Source organism: Corylus avellana, chromosome 5 (assembly GCF_965113065.1).
Source record: "Corylus avellana chromosome 5, dhCorAvel1.hap1.2, whole genome shotgun sequence".
Classification (NCBI taxonomy): domain Eukaryota; kingdom Viridiplantae; phylum Streptophyta; class Magnoliopsida; order Fagales; family Betulaceae; genus Corylus; species Corylus avellana.
In genome coordinates, this window is record NC_142494.1 from 21,144,948 (window position 1) to 21,167,085 (window position 22,138).

General features: G+C 33.6%; 2 protein-coding genes across 6 annotated transcripts; one reads left to right on the top strand and one right to left on the bottom strand.

Annotated features, from left to right (window-relative positions):
* Positions 1–1,566, bottom strand: LOC132182913 (MYB-like transcription factor ODO1). Its single transcript, XM_059596282.2, has 2 exons — positions 1,209–1,566; positions 1–803 (listed from the first exon to the last, which is right to left on the bottom strand). Exons 1-2 carry the CDS (start codon positions 1,469–1,471, stop codon positions 290–292), a joined length of 777 nt encoding a protein of 258 aa, XP_059452265.2. The 5' UTR covers positions 1,472–1,566; the 3' UTR covers positions 1–289.
* Positions 1,567–14,364: 12,798 nt separating this feature from the next.
* LOC132181178 (P-loop containing nucleoside triphosphate hydrolases superfamily protein) lies at positions 14,365–20,804 on the top strand. 5 transcript variants are annotated; one of them, XM_059594279.2, is made up of 9 exons: positions 14,477–14,626; positions 15,427–15,480; positions 16,169–16,223; positions 19,004–19,121; positions 19,211–19,367; positions 19,700–19,780; positions 19,860–19,967; positions 20,201–20,266; positions 20,443–20,804. In XM_059594279.2, exons 1-9 carry the CDS (start codon positions 14,561–14,563, stop codon positions 20,482–20,484), a joined length of 747 nt encoding a protein of 248 aa, XP_059450262.1. In that variant the 5' UTR covers positions 14,477–14,560; the 3' UTR covers positions 20,485–20,804. The 5 variants fall into 5 exon arrangements, with proteins under 5 accessions (XP_059450257.1, XP_059450259.1, XP_059450260.1 ...); XM_059594274.2 differs by lacking the exon at positions 16,169–16,223 and having other exon boundaries at positions 14,365–14,626; XM_059594276.2 differs by lacking the exon at positions 16,169–16,223 and having other exon boundaries at positions 14,365–14,626; positions 20,446–20,804.
* Positions 20,805–22,138: the final 1,334 nt, after the last annotated feature.

Genomic DNA, 22,138 nt, shown 5'->3' on the forward strand with positions numbered 1-22,138 from the left:
GATAGAAATTGCTTTTGGTAGCATATCTCTTTTGCCCTATGCAATTAGAAACCCTAAATATTTGCCAAAGTGACATGACCCCTTACCAACCCATATATACCCTTGATGGGACTGACCAACTAAAATTTCTATAGGCTTTCTAATTGCATAAGTTTTGGTGTCATTAAATATTTTTTTTAAAAATAAAATAAAAAAACTAAACCAGATTAATTATTTGGAGAATATTGGAATTTCGGGACCAAAAAGTGTCCATCGATCATGAACCCCTCGGCGCTTTTTTTTGTACTTGTTAGTGCGTGCCAGAGTTCATGTCCATGTTGCTTAAACAACCCAGCCCAAAATCTTCATCGCCAAAGTCCTTCTTGTAATCCAATAACCATTGATCGAAGTTATCCTCCGATGACGGCAACCCAAAATTACTGTAGCTTCCGCTAGTTTCCGGGGAAATATTCCAGAAGGAATCATCGAGAAATATTGTCTCCGACCATATGTAATTCATTAACAAATCATCATCGCCGAGGTCCGACGTTGACCGAGATTCGTCGGTCGAAGAATTTTCAGTTGGGGCATTAGAATTGTCGCTGGAGGAGACATGGCTACATAGTTTTTGTGACTCCTCATGATTGACTTCGAGATCATGACGATCATCATGATTATGTTGTGGGGTGGCTTCTTTATTGAGTGGCTCATGCGTAAGTGGATCAATCCCCATCTTAATAAGCTTTTTCTTGATGTGGGTGTTCCAATGATTCTTGATCTCGTTGTCGGTTCTTCCCGGCAATCTTGCTGCAATTTTCGACCACCTAAAGAAAATGAAAGTGACAAGGACTTATATATATATAGACATATCTTTAATAAATAATATTACTAAACAAAACATCTATTATTTCTTCCAATTTCTTGTGTGGGATTTGAAATCTTCAGCCAAGAAAATGGTGGAATATTGAAATAATAAGTTGCGATGGTGAATGAAAAAAGTCGTGACAATATTACATTATCATCTTTGACTTATTTACAAGGCTTTTGAAAAATAAGGTCTCAATTTGATTCGCATGCATGTTTCAGTACACATCAAATCATTAAAGCCCAAAAAAACACAGACCAAAATTTTCAAATAACATGTTAGAAAAAGATGCACTATATATGATGACAAAAACCTCGGAAGAATGAAAAATCACAAAGAGAAGTAGCAAATTAAGAAGAAACACCTATTGCCAAGACGGGCATGAAGATCAATAACAAGTTGCTCCTCGTCTTCAGTAAGTAGGCCACGCTTCAAGTCCGGGCGCAGGTAGTTAGTCCACCGGAGACGGCAGCTCTTGCCACAGCGGCGGAGTCCGGCAAGCTTGGGCACGGCACGCCAACAACATTGGCCGTGGGTGAGGATGAAATTGACGAGCTTCTTGTCCTCCTCAACCGTCCATGGCCCTTTCTTCACTCCAAGCTTGTCACAGCAAGGTTGCCTACCCATCACTTTAGAGGCAGTAGTATTTGGCACACCAGTCCACCAACTCCAGGAGAACTCAAGCCCCCCTCACCCACCTTTAAATACTAGTGATTTCCCTTTCTTGGGGGAAAAATCATATGTTTATCTTGGAGCCCAGCCACTCTCACGCTTGTCTTGGATGTGCGTGAACCTGTCCAATGGCTTGCAATGTAAATTAACAAACCAATATTCTTTTTACCTTATAATTATCTTACAATTTTATGGGGTAATTCAGATCAATCTTTGAATAATTAATTGTTTAAAAAAATCCAAAAATTATTGGGACGGCCATGTCAATATTGTGAGAAAAAAATGTGGCATATAACATAAATAATGCTAGAACGAGGACTAGACTCTTTGAGTCTCTTTTCAAATGTGACGTGACACTCAAAATTGTTGGATTCTTTTTTTTTTTGTCTTTATTTATTAACAAGGAAAGTGTTACGTCAGCCTTGTTGGATAGAATTATAGTATCTAACGTTTCTCCCCCAAAAAAAATTGATAAATGAACGCTAGTTACTTTTATGACAGTGGGGCATAAGGATTTTTTGAAGTGAATTAATAGATTTTATGGTTCATATTAGATTTTATAAATTTAATTGTATATATGTTACTAAATTGATGAATATGTTGTTACTTCATTTAAAATTTTAAATAACATGCATAACACCATGTACCATATTAAGGGACTGTTTGAGATTGTGTTTAATGGACCCAAATGTGTTTTTAACACTAAAAAAGTTCATTTAAAAAAAATATATATATATTTGTTTGGTAAAAAAATTAAAAGTACTTTTAAGGGTCCAAAAAGCCTAAAAATTGTTAAAACGCACTTTTGGCAAAAACTTAAAAATAAAGTTTTTGCCTAAAAACTCTATGTCTCAAACGCAATCTCAAACAGACTCTAAATTACAAACAAAATCTAGACTGTAATATTAGGGATTTTTTGAAATAGAACATAATAATTACAAGTAGACAACCTCATCATAACAAATTAAGCTCGATGAATTAAAATCTTTTGTAGAAAATGCATATTCTACTATGTCTTAGTGTTAACTTTTCTTAATTCATAATCATGTTAATTAAGTTTAGTTTTAATTTGGATTTAAACTAAAGACAAGAATCGCAAAACTAATTAGGAGAAAGAGAGTTTTCTTCGCGTGGAAGAAAAAATATATATATTTAGTACTCAATCTCAACCCTTTGTAAGCCCACACAAAGCCCCTTCCAAGGAAATCATGACAAGAAAATGAGGGGTGCCCTTGCCCATTTCTACTGCAACGACTCTTGAAAAATACATCTCATTTTGTATTTTGAGATAAATGTATTTTTTATTCTTGTGGTATGAGATTTTGACAAAGATTTTTTCTTTTTTTATGTAAATAAAAAGAATAAATAAGTTTCCGCCTTTAGAAAAATTGCCAAAATTCATTAATGTGTATTTTGACGAAATGAAATGCTACCGACACTTTTAAATTCACGCTCCGAAACGTGACAGTAAATTTTATTATTTAATATTAAATAAATTACTATTAAATTATAAATATAATAGTAATTTTCACTACAAAAATCTTTAAAGTATGATGAAGTTAAAAATGAATGGAGTAAAATGACAAAAAGGTTTGAATAGTTTGGCGCGTGAGTGTACGCACCTGTGTGGAATTGTGACTTGTGGGGCGGAGAGAGTGGGTTTCCCCACCATCAGTTTCTGAAAGCAGCGTGGGACCTAAGATTTACTTTGCTCCCTTTGATATGATTCTAAATAAGGAATTAAGGATGCGGGGTCCATGATTATGATGGTGGAAAGTGGTGCACCCAACCACAGTCCAAATGCGTCCTTTTTTTCACTCTTACTCAAGCATTTCATCACTCCTTTCGTCAGCATCCCTGCAGCCTCATTTCTTTCATTTTTTTTTTTCCCTTTTTTTCTTAATAGTCAATCATACAAGGTTTATACTGTCTTAATACATAAATAAAAACAAATTATTTAATTTGTTCCTCATCTACGTATTCAGTCAAAAAAATTTCGAACATAGATCAATAATAGAGGTGATAATTCGAGTTCGCGTATCGTGTACGGATTGTGTTAATTTAAGTGTATAAGATTATATAAGTTAACCATAACTCGACTAATTTAATTAAACGAGTCAAATCTCTCAATTCTAACATTCCAATTTATATTCAATTCATGTCGGGTTCGTGAGTCATATAAAAAATTATATGTCATTATGTCGCGTGTCAAGTTTGGATCGTGTCGAAACATGTGTATAATGCTGTATAAGTCAATCTTAACTAGACTCATTTAGTTAAATGAGTCAAAAGTTTCAATCTTAATCTTTTAATTTTGTATTGAATTCGTATCGAATTTGCAAATCGTGTCAAAATTACCAATCCTAATCAATAATGTGATGAACAATAATTATCTATGACTATTCCTTCCAAAAAAAACCCACTTGCCCATATTTAATAAGGTAGAATGTGATACAAATTATATAGGAGATTTTGTTTTTTATTCTTTTTATCAAAATGCACTACTAATAATCCTTAATTACAAATTATATAATTCTTTTAATACTTGGGTGTTTTCAATATTCTTTGTAATTATACCTCGTATAATCTAACGCCTCTAATTATTCAAAGTGGAATTCTAAACTTTTTCTTCATTATTTTATATATTGTTGTAATTATTAATAAAAAAAAAAAAACAAAAAAAAAAAAACAGAAAACACCCAACAAGCCACCATCAAAGGAGTCCAAGCCGCCCCCCAAATTCAGTGAATCCGAGTTTTTCCTCCGAACTCATCGGGACCCACGCGTGGGGGATGTCCAACAACCATTGGCACAAATCCTCAACACAAAACAACTGACTTTATTATTTTTGTTTTTATTTAATTTTATTTTTCTGGGTCAAAACTACTTAACACTGAAACCAATTATATACAACACCATCTTGTTTCAACCGCGCATCACCAAATTCTGTTCTTGATGAACATTGCGTCACTGTCCCCTTCCACCACTACCTATTCTATCGGGAGACAAGAGGGAGGGGTAAAAAAAAAAAAAAAAAAAAAAAAAAAAAAAAGATATTATTAATTTCTTACTAATAATATTAGCATAATCTTAATTTGGGCAAGTATAGTACCCACAAATAAAGAAAAAGTAAAAGAATTTTACTCCAAGAAAATAAAGGTTAAATTGAGCTTTTCTTAATAATTTCTTTTAGATAATCTAACCAGCATAAATTATAGAGAATTGCTAGGGGTACCAAATTGTTTTGTTTCTCTCCAATAAATAAGTTACATATGATCAGTATGGTAAGACGAGTGATAAAAGATTTGTTTCCCCTATCATTTCTCTAAATTATAATCAAATTTTTTTCAAAACCAAAGCAAAAAATTCAACTTGCATTTCCATTGTGCACAGTGGTAGGGCGAACAAGTAGGCATCAAGATGGAGGTGGAGGGATAAGCATGGCCCCTTTTTGTTTCCTAGCTACTTTGGATAGAGTTGGGCGAACAACTAATATTATACCAAATACAATTGACTTGCAATTAAGGGAGATATAAAAATGAAGGACGCTAGCTAGCTAGAGAAAGAAAGAGTTATATGTATAGGTTTTTTTTTTTTGTTTTTTTCTCTGATTTGATGCGATTGTTCTCACTTTTATTTTTTGCATTTTTCTTAAATTGATGATGTGTCACATAGTAATTGGAAGCTGTAAAAGGAGCGTTATCAAGATGAACCTGATAGTAAGGGCTCTCTATTCATGTAGGTACTTTACTTTTACTTTTATCCTAATACATGTTCAGCGTGTGAGGATATTATCATTTTAGTCGTCGATGTGCTTTTCAGATATGATATCAATAAAATGAGAAAGTTGTTAGTGAGTTTTCATATATATCAAAATTTTAATTTGTTTTTGTTTTGAAATTTTCGATATTTTTTGTCCAACGTTAACTCCATTCATTGCATCCCATATTAAGGTGTCGTTTGGTTCACAGAATGTCTAGTCTATTGAAAAATAAATAGCTACTCCTAGGAATAGAAAGTGTAGAATATAATAGTTATTCTTATTCCTTAATTTGGAAACAACACACATGCAAAAAAAATGGAATTGAATCAAAATTACGAAAAACCTCTTCTTCTTTTTTTTCAAACTCACATAAAAAAAATTAAAAAAAAAAAAAGAAAAAGAAAGAAAAAGAGTGGCCAACTACCTATTGGGTCTATTCCGCAAATCAAACAAGACTATGGACACATCTCTGGTCATATAAAACAATACATTATCATGTCTACATAACTTCATGAGCCCAGTTCTTATGTGGTTTGATTTAATAGATTGACTTTTGCTATAGATATTGTGTTTGTGTCTCTCATCGATGGCTTTGTTCTAACTACTGTCAATGTCGTCCTTGTTGATGCATGTGGGGGTTCATAAATGGTTGAAGGACCTTTTGAAGTTCGTGCCCATTTTTGAGTCATCTCTGGTATGCTACCTCAAATTGTCTTAACTAGTGACCACTTTTCTTAGCTTTTCTACCAAGTATCCATACTCCATAGGACCTGTCATTCATTTGACGCATTTCATTTTAATTTAAGTTTTTCTGCATTGATCTAGTTGTGTTGGAGCTTATTGTTGGATTCTCCAAACCCCTTTTTTGTGTTTTATGCAGATGTAATTGTCCCTTCCCCCTTCTTCTCTGGTTGTTGCTCCCAAAAAAAAAAAAAATACATTTACCTTTGATTTTAATACTTTGGACATACTTTTGAAAGATCTATCCACCAGCTGCAACCATGCTAAGCACACAGTTGAGAAATAATTAAATTTTTTGCCATATTCAAATGACATATATATATATGCAAGTCGGAGTCAGAGATTGTTGAAATATTAATAAAATAATTAAATTAACTCTTGTTTTCCGCTTAAACGGTTAGGATAAGCAATAATTTAATATAGATAAATCTAGAAATAGAAAAATGCGACTAAAATATGAAATGTTTTCCACCCAAACTATTTGATTTAGACCTCTCTACTATTGTAGAAGAGCAATGTTAATTAAATAATTGAATTGACTCTTTCTTATACGTTTAAGCCTTTAGAATAAGCAACGATATAACATATAAAAATGAGAGTAGAATATGAAAGTATTTTGCACCCAAACTATTTGATTTAGACCTCGCTACTATCGTAGAAGAATAATATTAATTAAATAATTAAATAGACTTTTTCTTATTTGCTTGAAGTTTTAGGATAAGTTCATAGAAAAGTAATGTAATTAGACACTACATTCCATCTCAAGCCCCCATTTCTATGGGCTGATTGTGTCCATCGTCCTTTTGATTATATTTTTAGAAATAGCTAATGGAAACTACTAAATCATCAGTCAATGAGTTGGGGTGAAATGAGGAGACGTGGTAGAAAACTATTTGCTATGTTACAAGTACCCAATAATATGCATTTGTTTTAAGACCCAAGTACGGCAGCTCTCAAATCATGATTAAAATTTTAAAATTTGGCTCCATGCATTGGACTTATAATTTAGGAGAGCCGCCATATAGATATAATTTAGGAAAAAAAATGTAAAATCATGTAATTTATTTGATTTGCAATTAATTCTTTGTGGTATCAAAATAAATTTAAAGGTCCTTCAAATATGCCAAAAAAATAATTTAGTCCCTATAACTAAATTATGTTCATTGACTCAATAGATTATGATAGTATGAAACATTAGAGCCAATAAAATTGTGATATTTGTCATATTTAAGTCAGTGTCACACTAGCAGAATCTATTAAATTAGTAAACGAAATTTGACTGTAGGGACTAAATTATTATTTTGGCATATTCCAGGAACCTTTGAGTTCATTTTGATAGCACAAAGAGCTCATTATAAATCAGGTAAAGCACAATATGCAATGACTAATTTTATATTTTTCCCTATAATTTAGGATATGGCCGGGGCTGAGAGAGAGAGAGGTTTTTTTTCAAGACGTTCTCCTACGTACCCTCTTAAACGGCGTCGAATTTAGGCTTATAGTTAAGGAGTTTTAAGTGTTGTAAAACGACCACGTTTAACTCAAAACAATTTAGACCCTTTGGAAGCTTTTAGTACTGTAATTCAAGTGCTTGATTTCACCTTTCCCATTAATGAGTCCTAAGAAAATTTATCATAACATAAAACGACCATATATATATATATACAACAGCATTTTGGCGATTAATGACGTAATGAGTGGGTGTCGGTGTCGTCATAAAACTGATTGCCCTGACAGAAGAACAAGCTAATTAAAAATGATCATTAAAAAAAAATCTTAGTTTATGTTTCAAAGGCAGGTTTAGGTTTAGAAATTTCAAGATTCTTTTTGGTTGGTATATATGGTGGGGGAGAGTCTGACTAGAGACTTGTCCCCGCCCCATCCTTTGGAGTGTTAATGCCGCAACAATATCCTTTAATTTCCCATGCAGTCCACAATATTTTCTACGACAAAAATATATTATTAAATATATAAATTATATATGCAAAAAATGTGGGTCACAGTAAGACACATCTGCGATCTGCACACGATTTGCATAAGTAAAATAAAACGTATGGAGTATATAATATTGAAGGATACAAGCGTATGCAGGGTGCAGCCTTTAACTGTTGATAGATAAGCGAAAGGTTCTACCTCTACGAGACTACCACCATCTGAAATGACGTAAAAAATGTTTGGTAGTGTTTGGTATAAAATGACTTAAATTGAGCGTTTGGTGATGATGATGATGGGTCGAAAGGCACATACGCATGACACATCACAAATGACACGTGACACAATTGTTTTCATTCATGGAGACGGACTGCCGATTACGATACATAGGGATTCCATTTCACTATTCAAGTCACGCTAAAAATGATGGAGAATACTGTACGTATGCATTTTTATATTTTATTATAATTGTTGTTGTTTGATCTTGACTAAATGACCGTGATGGCCCAGCTATATATATATATATATATATATATATATATATATATATATGGTCTAATTGGGTTCAAATGGGGAGGACCCCAATATTTATAATTATTGGACCGACAATTACCATCATTAATTTTCATCTGGGCTTTAAAGGAATTAAGCAGAGTGTAAAATTTCGAGATTAATTGTTAGATGATATATATGATATAAGACCATGAATATTACTTTGGGTGTTAAATTAACCACTACTCTTAGAGCATTCCTTGCAAGCTCATCAAAATTATTTTTGAGTTATTTTGGTTAGCCAATTTACCAAAAGTAACTAAAATTCTCAATTTTCAGCCTCACTATTTTAACCAAAAATAAAAAGTGAGTGAACAGTACTCATTATCTTTAGTGAATACTACTGATCACTCACCAAATGAATAAGAAATAATATGAAATTTATCTCCTTCCATGTTCTTTGAAAAAGTAAAATATATATATAAAAGTATTTGAAAAATAATATTTAAATAGAATAGTAAAAATTGTAAGTTAAAATTGTGACAATGCTAAGTGTGCTTTAAAAAAGTGGGTAGCTAAAATAGAAAAAAAAAAAATATATATATATATATATATATATATATATATATATATACTTTTGGTTATTTTGGTGAGTAAAATTGCTGAGGCTGCTAAGAATGCTCTTACATATCAATTTGTTCAACATGCAATTAATCTTTTTACACGTACGATAGTTGTAGCAAATCTCAATCTTCCCTTGGAATTTGAGGGTCGGTTATTAATATTACACCTTTTGTAATGATTTTTTATGTTTAAATAAATTGATGTAATAGTCCATGCACGTGTTAAACCTTTTGCCACCATACCGACCCCACAACCACTAAACCCCTCCACATCATGAGCCTAGGGCTGGCAAAACGTGTTGGCGTGTCGGGTTCGTGTCAACCCGTTTATAACACGAACCTGTTTATGCCAAACCCGAACACGAACTAAACGTGTCGAACACCCAAACCAAAACACAACACGTGTAACATGTTTAATCTAGATGTTAATAGGTTCTAACCCGACACAACCCAACCCTTGAACACGTTTAAAGTCATTTTAATTTTTATAGCCAAACCAAAATGGTAAAATCCCAACAACCAAACAAAAAAAAAATTAAAATAAAATAAAATATATATGGGTCAAACGTGCGACCTGACAAGTTTATTAAACGTGTTATAAACAGTAACCTTAAAATCATTTGTCGTGTTCGTGTCGGATTTACGTGTTGCGGGTTAAATTGCCGGCCTTACATAAGCCATCCAAATCTCAAACACGCTCCAAAACCCCAATACACTACCACGACAAACAACTAGCCAACTCCTAGATGCGTATCTACCATTACTGCTAGACGAGCATCTACAATTACAATTGAAAAGGAAACTAGCCAACTATTGTTGTCAATTGATGTAGAAAGTGCATATATGTACTATTCAGGGCTGGCTCAAGCCCTAGGCAAGAACTCGCCTAGGGTCCCCAATTTATTAAGGCCAAAAAAAAAAATTTGGGCAAAAAAAAATTTTTTTGGACCAAAAAAAAATTAAGGCCCAATTTTATTTTATTTTATTATTATTTTATTTTCATAAAAACTTAAGGCCTCTAATCATGATAAGTAAGTAATATAAATAAGGCCTCAATTTAAAAAGGCCAAAAAACAAAAAACAAAAAAATTTAAGGCCAAAATTTTTTTTAATAAGACCCAAAAAAAAAAAAAAAAAATCATCAAAATTTAGGGCCTCAATTTAGTAAGGCCCAAATTAATAAGTCCATTATAAATTCTAAAAATAATTCAAGAAAAAAAAAACCGATTTATTATAAACGATGAGAATTTGGTGAGAAATTCTAATCATTACAAATAAAATATTATAGATTTATTTCTTATTATATTATCTAGGGATAGGCAACGGCCAAAAACATAGACTCCATAGAGTATAATACTGGCTACTTGGGGCATTTTAAATACCACTTTCAGTCTATCTGCCTTTCCTCTTTCCTCGCCCTTTTTTGAGTTTCTCTTCTTTGCCTATCTGCTAAGTGATAAACTACTAATTTTCTCTTCCTCTTCGAATCTCCAAGAACTGTTTCATAATTCATTTGTCAAATCAAGTTTTATTGTTCTTTTTTTTTTTTTTTTTTTATTATAGTCATAATTTTTTTTTTTTTGATAAATCGTGTTTGTTTAATTTGTTAATATTTTTAATTAAACATGTCTACTAGAAAATATGCATCTGGATATGAAAAACTTAAAAAAAGAAAAAACAATCTCGAAGAGGAGCTCTAAATAAATTTGTTATTAGCAATAAACAAAAGATTGAGGATAATTTAGGTGAAAAACTCATAAATGAACAAGAAATTCATCAAAATATTGATGAGAATGCTAATGACGAGATAACACAATCTGCTGAAGAATCTTTTAGAATTGTTTACTTCTTATATATAGTAGATTAAGCTATTTCTTCAATTCAAAGTAGGTTTGAATAATTTCAAATATACGGAAATATTTTTGGTTTTTTATTTAATTTTAAGAAATTAAAATCATTAGATGATAATGGCTTGCAAAATAAATGTCTTCATCTCGAAGGTTTCCTAAAACATGATCTTGATGGTTTGGGTTTATTTTCAGAATTAAAAGTTTTAAGAGAAATTTTACAAATAGAAAAAAGTGCTCCAATTGACATATTAAATTATATAAAAAGACTTTCTTTTCTAAATGCATGTATCGCTTATAGAATTTTATTAACAATACCTGATACAATTGCTTCTGTAGAAAGAAGTTTTTCAAAATTAAAATTGATAAAATCCTACATCAGATCAACAATGTCACAAGAGGAATTAAATGGATTAGCCATATTATCAATTGAAAAAAAAGATGTTAAAAAATCTTGAATATAAAAACTTAATCAGTAATTTTGCATTTCAAAAAGCGTGAAGAATGATTTTTAAATAAAAATATATTATTATTATTATTATTATTATTTTACTTTTTTTTTAAAAATAAGGCTCAATTTCAAAGTTTCGCCCAAGGCCCCAAAATACATTGAGCCGACCTTGGTACTATTATTGATGAATGCGTAGTTTTTTTACTGTCATGGTTAACACTGCTGAATTCACCATTATTGCTATTGCTGAAACAATATGTATTATCACAAATGGAACAACTATATATTATCATTGCCATTACCATTGATTTTATACTTATAATTACCATTGAATTTATATATTATCATTACCATTGAATTTATTATCACCATTGAATTACTGTTAGAACAGTTTTTAACACGGTGGATGCGTACACTCCAAATCACTACAAAAAAGACAGCATTGTCAAGGGGGTCCCCGGTTTCCCGGGGACACTCCGATGCCAAAGTCAGAAAGTTTCTAAGAGAAATATTGTACTTCGGCGCACAATAATTCAATACGCTCAATAATATGTGTGAGGATATTTCAAGATTCAAGATCCTTTAGTACCTTGTGTAAGGGCCTATTTATAGGCTCCGAGAGATGAAGTAGACTTGGACTGAATCTTCTTATTTGAATTGGTTTGAGAGTTCAGAGTTGAGATAGAACTCAACAGCTATCATGTAGAGATAAACATTGAACAGATATCATGTAAAGATAATCTTGAGTAGTCATCTTGTAGAGAAAAGTATGACGTCTTTATTCCAATATTATCCTAATTGGAATATAAAACTATCAATTAATTAAATAGTCCTTGCTATTTAATTAATATCTTCATGAGCCTATCATTGGCCATTAGGCTCAGAATTTGGTGGGTTTATAGTGTGGATTTATTTCCAACAAACATCATGATTATCACTACTGACAAAAAAAAAAACTAATTAATGGAAATTTGAAGTTATAAATTAAAAAAAAAAAAAAAACAAATTTATACTTGGTATAATATGTCCAAGCTGTATTTCTACGTCTTTACTAATTAATATTAGGAGAAATATTAGGAGGACTCCTGGTAGTATCATACAAGTTGATTTGAATTTTGTGATAGAGAGAATGTCCCCGCTCTCAATTAGGCACACGTGCTTGAAAAGATGAAGTGCCATCTTTTTTCTTTTTTTTTTTATATTAATTTTTGGTATGGTCCATAAGGAATTCCAACTATGGGCTTTCTTGAGATGAGGCAAGTCAGTGTTTCTATATGAAAGCTGAGGCCCAACACCACTCATGTTTGCATCGTAGTGGGAGTATTTTAAATATTGGACAACGGAAAATTAGAGTTCAACTTTCAGTTCCGACCAATCATCCAGCCTAGTCACCAAGCTCAATCCAAACCCGACCTCAAATGAAACTTAGTCCATAGTACAACGTTGGGCGGGGAGAGACAGCTACAGGCCTCCCAGTCGGCCCAAATCAACGAGTCCACCTAGATAATAATGACCTCTCTCTCTAATTGGAAAACAATATTTAGCCCTCGTTAACGTTCCTCAAATTTTTATTTATTTTTAAAGGAAATGTGTAGATTTCATTATCAAGAGAGAAATCATAACCAAATGCTACGAGGGTACAAAGTCATAGATACAATCATAAAATTTTTATGACTTCAAGTTTCCGTTAACCTATGTACGACTACAATTAAGGAACATATATGCTCTGAGTAGACTAAATCTAGGAAATGAGTTACAAAAAAATAAAACAACAAAAAAAAACTAAAAACTAGACCGTGAGAGATAAACCCCCCACACCGATCTACTCCTCGGCCCAAAGCTCATGAGACAATTCACATACTTGACCAGAAAGCCAGAACAAAAAGAATAAAAAAAAATCAAAGGAAAAAACTCAAAAATAAAATAAAAATTCCCACAAACAACAGCGGAAGAGCACATCATCGTAGACATCCTCGAGAAGACATGCCTTGGTTGATGAAGAAGATGAAATCTAACTTTGAAGAAACTAGATCTAGATTTAAAACACACCTGCCAAAAATGGAAACTCGAAGAGACTACAGAGAAGATACTAAACACTGCTACTTATCTTTGTGATTTATTCTTTTTCTTTATGTTACTTGGAGGGAGAGAGAATAATCCTAGAGAGAAGGTAGAGCCTCTCTCTAGACTAGGGGTGTCACGTTCATCAATGTTTAAAGGTTAGTATGATATAACTATTTACATGATTTTTTTTTTCCTTTTTTAAAATTATTTTGACGTAACATTAATGTGAAAATAATTTTAATTATTTTATGTGTTGAATTATTTGTTAATGTTTTTGCTTCCTTAAAATGAGTTGTCAAATGAAATATTCTCCCAATTTACTTTTGGGTTGCAATGTCCATTTTCACATATCCAAAATGATTCTTGATTCCCCCCAACCCTCCCTTTTTTCTTTTTTTTTTTTTTTTTTTTTTTGTATTTTTATTTTTATCATTTTGGATGCGGAAGGAACCCAATAGTAAATTAAGTGACATTGCAAAAATTAAAATATTAAATGAGAAATTATAAAACCATACCTTAATTTTTACAATGTTCCCCTAATTTACCATTAGGTTTTTATTATTCCTTTTGATTATCCAAAATGATTAAAATATCTCAAATCTATCATTTCTTCAATTTTGTAGCCCCCCTTTTTTTTTTCTTTCGTTTTTCTTAAAGTTTTGCTTTTTTCGTTTTTTATTTACATTTTTTTTTTTTGGTCATTTTAGATGCAGAAGAAAATATTGCACCTCAAAAATAGATTAAGAGACATTGCAAAAATTAAAAAAATTGAATGAAACATTGTAAATAGGAAATAGTTTGAGAGCTTAAATATACTAATTTTCCTTCATTCAATTAGGAAAAAAAAAATTATATATATATACTCTTCAAAAAAAATAAAAAAAAAATCTAAACGTTTGATGTTCATAGAATCATAGCGGGCTAAAGGCGTGCAGCTCACCCGTTCTGCACTGCCAAGTTGCCAACGTACCAGGTGCACGTGGAGCTGAATAATAGGTATTGCGTGCTACATGTTCGACGTAATATCTCACTCAATTAACCCATTCTCAATCCAAAAACAAAACGAAGACCAAAACGAAGAACCCAGATCAAGACCACCCCGGGAAGAGAGAGAGAGAGAGGACAGGGGAGATGTGGAGGCTCGTAACTTCACTTACCGCATTGGTTTCTTCCAGCAAATCATCCATTCTCAACCAGGTAACAACTTCAGGCTCACTCACCATCTTTCAGTGGAAAAATATATGTAAAGGAAGAAAAACAAAAATGACTTTGAGCGTAGATTTCATTGTGAATGGGGCGTCTTTGCTGGATCATGGTAGTTGAATTACTATGATTTGTTTTTCCCTGAAATCATGCGAGGTCAAGTTTAATAAGAATATCAGAAGCGTCCTGATATTCCTTCGTGTAGTTTATCATCACGCTGCGCAATTGGATGGGATCCCCCCTTGTAAATTTGGGGTTAAGGAGTAAACCAAAAGTTGGGTGGGCTGGGGATACTTTGACGGTTTAGTTGTCTTCTTTGTTTCTTTAGTCTAAATGGATTTATGCCTGTGTTCATTCAGGGATGTTAGACCAACTTGGAATTAATTATGCTATGCATTCAGATCCAACGGTAATATACTTCACATGGTTCCACTTTGACATGTTACAAGATCACGACCGAGTAATGGTCACATGACGAAAATGAGTTAGCTAAATGCAGAGTATGTACATGTATATAGTATTGGCACATATACGCTCATACATATACATATAAACGTACCTATATATACACATTCATACATAACAATAATGAGGGTTGAAAAGTGGGTTCTGGTATCCTTATTAGTTGGTTTAATTTTTTAGGAAATTTTTCTATAGGCATTTTATTTTCCAGCAGCTGGGAACTTTATTAGTTTCTAAGATCTCCATGTGAATTTTTCATCCCTTAACTTTTTGACTCTGTGTCCAGACTTTAGGCCTGCTTTTGATTTTTTGTTTTCTGTTATTGACTCCAGCCAGCATCCACATTGAAGATTTGGAAATCATTGACCACAGAGACACCTATCCTGGTATTGTTGTTTAGGATAAGGACTTCTTTTTACAGTGCTGCTAATGTCATAAAGAACTGTTAGTGTTTACTACTTTCTAGTTATGGTTTCTATCTATGAATTTTACCAAAGAATTAGATATTAGCGCTGAAGCTTTTGAAAGTAGTGGTGACTACATTTAAGAGATGATCTTTTAATGCCTATGATAAATCCCCTTAGGGCCAATTACTTATCAGAAAAAAAGAGACGTTCTTTTAATGCCTGTGGTAAATGCCATTTGTCTATGATTGCGTTTTGAAAGAAAATAGTTCTGTCCTTGGCACAGCCTTGTTTAAGCTATTTGACCGTGCTAAATGAAGACTTTGGCACCATTTTTCTCTTTGTTAAATCATCGGGCGTAGAGACCTGCCTTGTGATGTTGAGTTGCATGTTTTTGATTAGATTGGCAGATTGGGGTTTAAGTCAAGTATTTGTTAGATGGTGACAGAACAACAGCTTATTCCTCATGTTAAACCTGGTCTGATCCTTGATATTGCAGTTATTGCCCGTAAAATACTGTTTGAACCATATTCCTTTTCCTGGGTATAAAATATCTGCTAAATGGGCTTTCAAATTTTTTAATATGAAATTTATGTTTGAAGTTTCCGATTATTGAGCTTCATTGTTGTCAAGGGAATCACTTTCATGTTTGTTTCTTATTTTGATGCAGGCAAGACATGGAATTTCCACCCATGATTGCACCCCATTCATAACTTTTGTCTTAGGTAATAAGTATGCATTATTGCGTGGCTGAATAATGGGATCCCATATTATTTTCTTTTCCTTTTCCTTTTCCTTTTGGTAAGTAATGAGATCCCATATTCATATATATACTGTTATGAAAAAAATAATTTCTGTTCTTAAAGGTACCTTGGTTTAAATCATTCTTTTAGAAGGCTTACCTTGGGGTCTGAAGAAACAGATATCAGAACTTGTTTTAACTTGATTTCATTCCTTGAGCCTCACTTCTTGAGGCTCACTGCATGTTTGCTTCTTGCACTAACCACTTGTAGAGAGATTTACTACTTCCAAGTTAACAAGTTAGGAAAATATTATTCTATATGCTAGTGATATATGGAACTAGAAAATGTTTTTCGCTAAGATAATATTTGTAGTTTAAAACTAGATGATTTGTTATGAATTTGAGACGTTAAGAATCTCAAAATGACATTAGCTCAGCATAGCTTGCTAGAGAAATTCACTCCATGTAGTTGGCTACAGTATTTAAACATTCTTGAGAATAAAACTTGTTTCCAGATTGTTCTTAAGTGGTCTTCATTTTCAAGATCAGATGATCACTTAGTTTCTTTTGGTCATATGATAGGAACTCCCTAGCCCTCCAAACCCCAAGGTGTAACTGAATACTTGAACTCCCACCAAAGGAGGAGAATTACCACTTAGCTACAAATGCTGGTGGTAGATGATCCATCATAGACACAAGCATTTATTAATAAGAACTGTTGGTGATGAATCTCCATCTTAAGTAAAAGGTATAAGGCATGTAGTATATTGATGTAGCTTGAGCCATTTGGGCTAATTAAATGCAGTGAAACATCATGTGTTGCATGGCAAACCATACACCAGAAAATTTGCTTTGCTGGTAACTTTGGAAGATATTTTAGTTAGCGAGGTGAACATACTATTATTATAGTCTATATGTCAATAAAATATCTTGGATTCAGTGGTACGCTGGTTTGTCTGTCGACAAACTAACATCCTAGAATGGCAGTGAAGATATCAGTTTTTGCATCCTCAATGTCTATATGAAGACTTAGCAGACATATAGAACAACCGAGTTTGTAACACATTTTCCATGAACATGTAGTAAAGCAAATTCTCCTCTTACATCCCCCCCGCCCCCCTTTTTTCCCCCAATAAAAAAATAAAAAACAAATTGAGAAATAAAATAAATATATAAAAGAGCTTTTAACTTCAGTGATTTGATTTTCCTAGTATGAAACTTTTGCCAAGTTTGAACAATTATGTTGATGGCTTAGCCAGTATTTTGGGATGCGCGGTGTCTTCTTTGCCTATGAAGTATCTTAGCTTTTCATTGGGAGCTCCTTTTAAGGCCAAATCTATTTCGGATGGGTTATTGAAAAGATCGAGCGTTTTCTAGTTGGGTGGAAGAGGATGTACCTATCTAAGGGTGGAAGGATTACCTTAATAAAGAGCATGGTGTCTAATTTGTTTACATATTTCTTGTCTCTTTAACTAATTCCTGCTGGCGTTGCAAATCGCATAGAAAAGTTACAAGCGAGTTTTCTTAATGAGTTCAAATTTCACTTGGTATGATGGTCCAATATTTTCTCACTTATTGCTGAGGGAGCGTTGGGGGTCTAAAACGTTTTTTTGTTCAATCGTTTTGTTTTGGAGAAGTGCTTTGGCGTTATGTGCATGAGATAGAAGCCTTGTTGAAAGTCGTAGTGGATGCCAAATATGGCAATTTGTGGAGTGAGTGGTGTTCTAATGAGGTTCACAGGTCATATGGGGCGGGTTTGTCGAAAAATATCAGGAGGGTTGGAAGAGTTTTCTAGTCATACTATATTTGAGGTGGGAGATGACTCAAAATTAGATTCTGGCATGACAAGTGGTGTGGGGATCAGGTCCTTAAGGATATTTTCTCAGATTTGTATAGTATTGCTTGCATAAAAAAGGCTTTCGTGGCTGATTACTTGGAGTCATCTAGTGATTACCACAAGTGGAATGCAAGTCTTATTAGAAATGCTCACGATTGGGAGGTGGATATCTTTGCTTTTTTTTTTTTCTTTTTTTTTTTTAAACTTGTATTTCTGTAGACTGAGGTAGGAAGTTAAAGACAAGCTTCGTTGAGAACCTTCCAAGAGAGGGATATTAGACGTTAGATCTTTCTGTAACATCATTGTTCCTCATGATAGCACCCACTTCCCTAGGAAGAGTATTTGGCAGAATAGGCTCCCTTGAGAGCTGTGTTTTTTGCCTGGAAAAGGAGTAGGTAGTCTAGGGATCATCTTTTTATCTATTGTGAGATTGTTAGTGCTTTGTGGAGTGCTATTTTCAATTATGTTGGGTTAGCTTGAGTCAGCTGTGTAGGGTTGGAAGGCAGTCCGCAGAGCATAGTAGTGTGGAAGATGGTTTTGTCCTATCTTTTGTGGTGTCTTTGGAGGGAAATAGATTATAGAAGTTTTGAAAATCGTGAGAGGACGATAGTGGAACTTAAGTCTCTCTTTTTCAAAACTCTTTACTACTGGACAATTGCTTTAGTTCATAAATTGCTTAGTTTTTATGATTTTCTTGGCTTGTTCTCTCTATCTAGCTAGATGTTTCTTCTGCATACTTTTTGTGTATTTGAATCGCACTCTAAACCCTAAACCCTAGCAGTGGTTGGAACAACTCGCAAAATCCAACGTTTGCACTTTTAATGATGTTTCGTTTACTTGTACAAAAAAGTATGAAGTCTTTTGCAAAATTGTTGAAATGGTGAGATTTTTAATGCTTTTATTAAATTTTTTTCACGTTCTCTCAGGTGGCCCTGGTAGTGGGAAAGGTACACAATGCGCAAAGATTGTTGAGACTTTTGGATTTAAACATCTTAGTGCAGGAGATCTGTTAAGGAGGGAAATAGCTTGTAATAGTAAATATGGGTAATGATGTTTGATCTTCATTGTTCAGAATATTCTTTTAGCACATTGTTAAATTTATGAAGTTTTTTGATGATTGAATTAAATTCCAGCTCCACGATTCTGAATACAATTAAAGAAGGACGAATTGTTCCTTCAGAAGTGACGGTCAAACTGATACAAAGGGAGATGGAATCAAGTGACAATCACAAATTTCTTATTGATGGCTTCCCACGAAGTGAGGAAAACCGCATAGCATTTGAACGAATCGTGAGTGTCTCTCAAATATTTGTCCCCTTTAAACAGGAAAAAATACAATTGTTCTCCATTCATCATAATAATCAGGTGAACTCAGCTTGCCATGCACTTTGCCTTCCAATTTATACTTTTGGTCAACGGAAATATTTTTACACCTACAAGGAAGAGTTAGCAAAGTTATGGTTTTTGTAGATGGATAAACTAGGAAATGAAAGAGATCAGGAATGAAAACTCTAGTAAGGGTGTAAGGAGCAGTAATAATTCCATTTCAAACCAAATGATTTTTCATCACTAGCTTATTACACAACTTGTATGAAACATAACCCATATTGTTCTAAAAGCAGATGGGAGCAGAACCAAATATAGTCCTATTCTTTGATTGCCCGGAAGAAGAGATGGTGAAACGAGTGCTAAGCCGTAATCAGGTTCTTATGCATTCTATTTCTTCATATAGTCAGATTAGGTAGAAACCTTTATTCAAGGGTATGATGTGTTTTGTTGTAGGGCCGAGTTGATGATAATCTAGACACAATGAAGAAACGTCTTAAAGTGTTTGAAGCATGGAATCTTCCTGTAATCAATTACTATGCAGAGAAAGGAAAACTTCATAAGGTAATTTAATAAGTAAATGATGTATTCGGGGATTATATTAGATCTTTTTAGTTGGTGGTTTTTGAGTCCCACAGCCTTCTCATGTACATGCATACATAATCTAATCAGCGTCGTTCGCCTTTGTGCATGTGTCTGTCTTATTTTCTTCCCCATCTTTTGATGAGTTTATAGCATTCCATTTCCTTTTTTTGGGATTGATTGCATGATGTCATAACAGAAGCCAATATGTGCAGATCAGCGCATTAGGAACAGAAGATGAAATATTTGAACAAGTTCGCCCGCTTTTTGCTGCATGTGAGGTATGTTTTACTATTGATATTTACCTTTTAAGTGCTTATTGTATCACTCATCAAAAATTTGCCCCTTGTCATTTAGCTACTTTACTTGTCATGAGCAGTAAAATAGGTACTGTATGAGACTCACCTTGTGCTTTACCTGTACTCAATCGGAAAATAATGTTTACGTCACTTTACAGCAGATTAATTCAAAGACCCTGCTGTTCCTTGAAGGACAATGACTTGGATTTTATTCTGGAGCAGGTGATTAAGTGAAAGTTAATTGTGTGTGTCAAACAAAAGTACAAACGCGGGCAGTGCCGGGTTTTAGTTGGGAGTTCTGCCGCAATTGGCTGAGATGGCCAGAGGTTGGTTGGCTTGCTACAAGCCTTTCAAGGAATGGGAATTCTCAGCTTAATTTGTCTGGGTATTCAGAATCAGCCTAGAGGGTAAATGTCCTTTAACTGTTATTATTTTGATGGTAATATACACTGTTTATGCTGCAATAGAACTGTGCAGTGTTGCAGCTCGACTTCTCTATTCTTAAATCACACCCAACCCCCCACCCCCAACAAAAAAAAAAAAAGAAGCTCAATATTGTTCTATATTATGAAAAAGGTTCTATGGGAAACAGATTTATTTAATGATTGCAGTATATCAGAAAACAGAAGTGATGCCTTTTTCATGTTCAACGGAACATGAAAGGTTTATGTCGAAACAAACGGAGTCTTAATTACATTCAACGATTCTATCATTGACAAGAAGTGTTTTAGAACTGTGTAACAGGTGAATCAAAACAATGCTTGAAGCTGGTTGCCAAGATGGTCATGGATTTTTTTTTAAAATTTTTAAAATTTTTAAAATTTAAAATTTTATTTATTTTAAAATTTTAAAATTTTTATTTTTTTTTTCTGCTGGGCAATCCCAACGAAGTGGAGTTTGGGTGCATTGAGAAAGAGAATTGCCGATAGATTTTTTTTTTTTTTAAATCACTTACAAATATTTGATTTGAACTCACAATAAGATTTATTAAATCGGATAAAATCACTTCTTTTTCTTTAACAAATAAATTAAGACCATAAAATGCACTAATTTGCTTACCAAGTCATGTATGTGTGTATGAAATTGAGTAGTGCTAGAAAGTAGAAAATTATCTTACAATTAGGGGTGGGCAAATACTTGCAAAATCCGCAAAACCCATCCCGCCCATTTTCCCTAAGGAAAATGCGGATTTGGGTTGATTTTCCAATTATTCGTAGGTGTCGGGTTGGATTGCGGGTTGAGTTTTTTAAAAATCCTGGATACCCATCTTGCCCCGCTTTACCCTAAACCTAATAACCCAAAACCCAAAATATCTCATTCTCACGCCTCTCTTAGTCCTCACATGATCTCACGTAGACGTAGCCTCCCTTAATCCTTACTCTCATCTCACGCAGATGGAACCTCCAAACTTTCAAAGTTCAAACCTAACCTAGTTGCTTATTCACTTTCCCTGCGCCGGTACGGTACCTCCCTTGTGCTGCTCCCGCTCTTGCTTAGCTGTGCTTAGCGTCCATTGGAGCTCCAGCAAGTTTGTCTCTTTCATTCTCTCTCTCTCTCTCTCTCTCTCTCTCTGTTGCTGGAACTTCCCACGGAATCAACCCGAACCCGCATTATTCGCCTCATTCTCACCCGCCCCGAAAACCCGGTACCTGGCGGATAAAATCTACTGTAGCCAAGTGACAGGTTAAAATTTTAAAACCCATATGTTGCAAGCTGAGTGCTCGAATGGCCATTACTCGGCCCACCCGATCCGCGCCCACCCCTACTCACAATACTAATGTGAGAGTTTCAACCAACTCTTGGATTGTCATTAAAATTCAATGGTTGATTGAGATTAGCATGTCAGCATTGTGT

Coding starts and splice junctions, on each gene's coding strand:
- LOC132182913 (XM_059596282.2), bottom strand. CDS start 1,471: ATGGGTAGGCAACCTTGCTGTGACAAGCTTGGAGTGAAGAAAGGGCCA. Junction 804..1,208: donor CATGCCCGTCTTGGCAATAG/GTGTTTCTTCTT, acceptor CATTTTCTTTAG/GTGGTCGAAAATTGCAGCAA.
- LOC132181178 (XM_059594274.2), top strand. CDS start 14,440: ATGTTCGACGTAATATCTCACTCAATTAACCCATTCTCAATCCAAAAA. Junction 15,481..19,003: donor CCACAGAGACACCTATCCTG/GTATTGTTGTTT, acceptor ACGTTCTCTCAG/GTGGCCCTGGTAGTGGGAAA. Junction 19,368..19,699: donor GCATAGCATTTGAACGAATC/GTGAGTGTCTCT, acceptor TTCTAAAAGCAG/ATGGGAGCAGAACCAAATAT.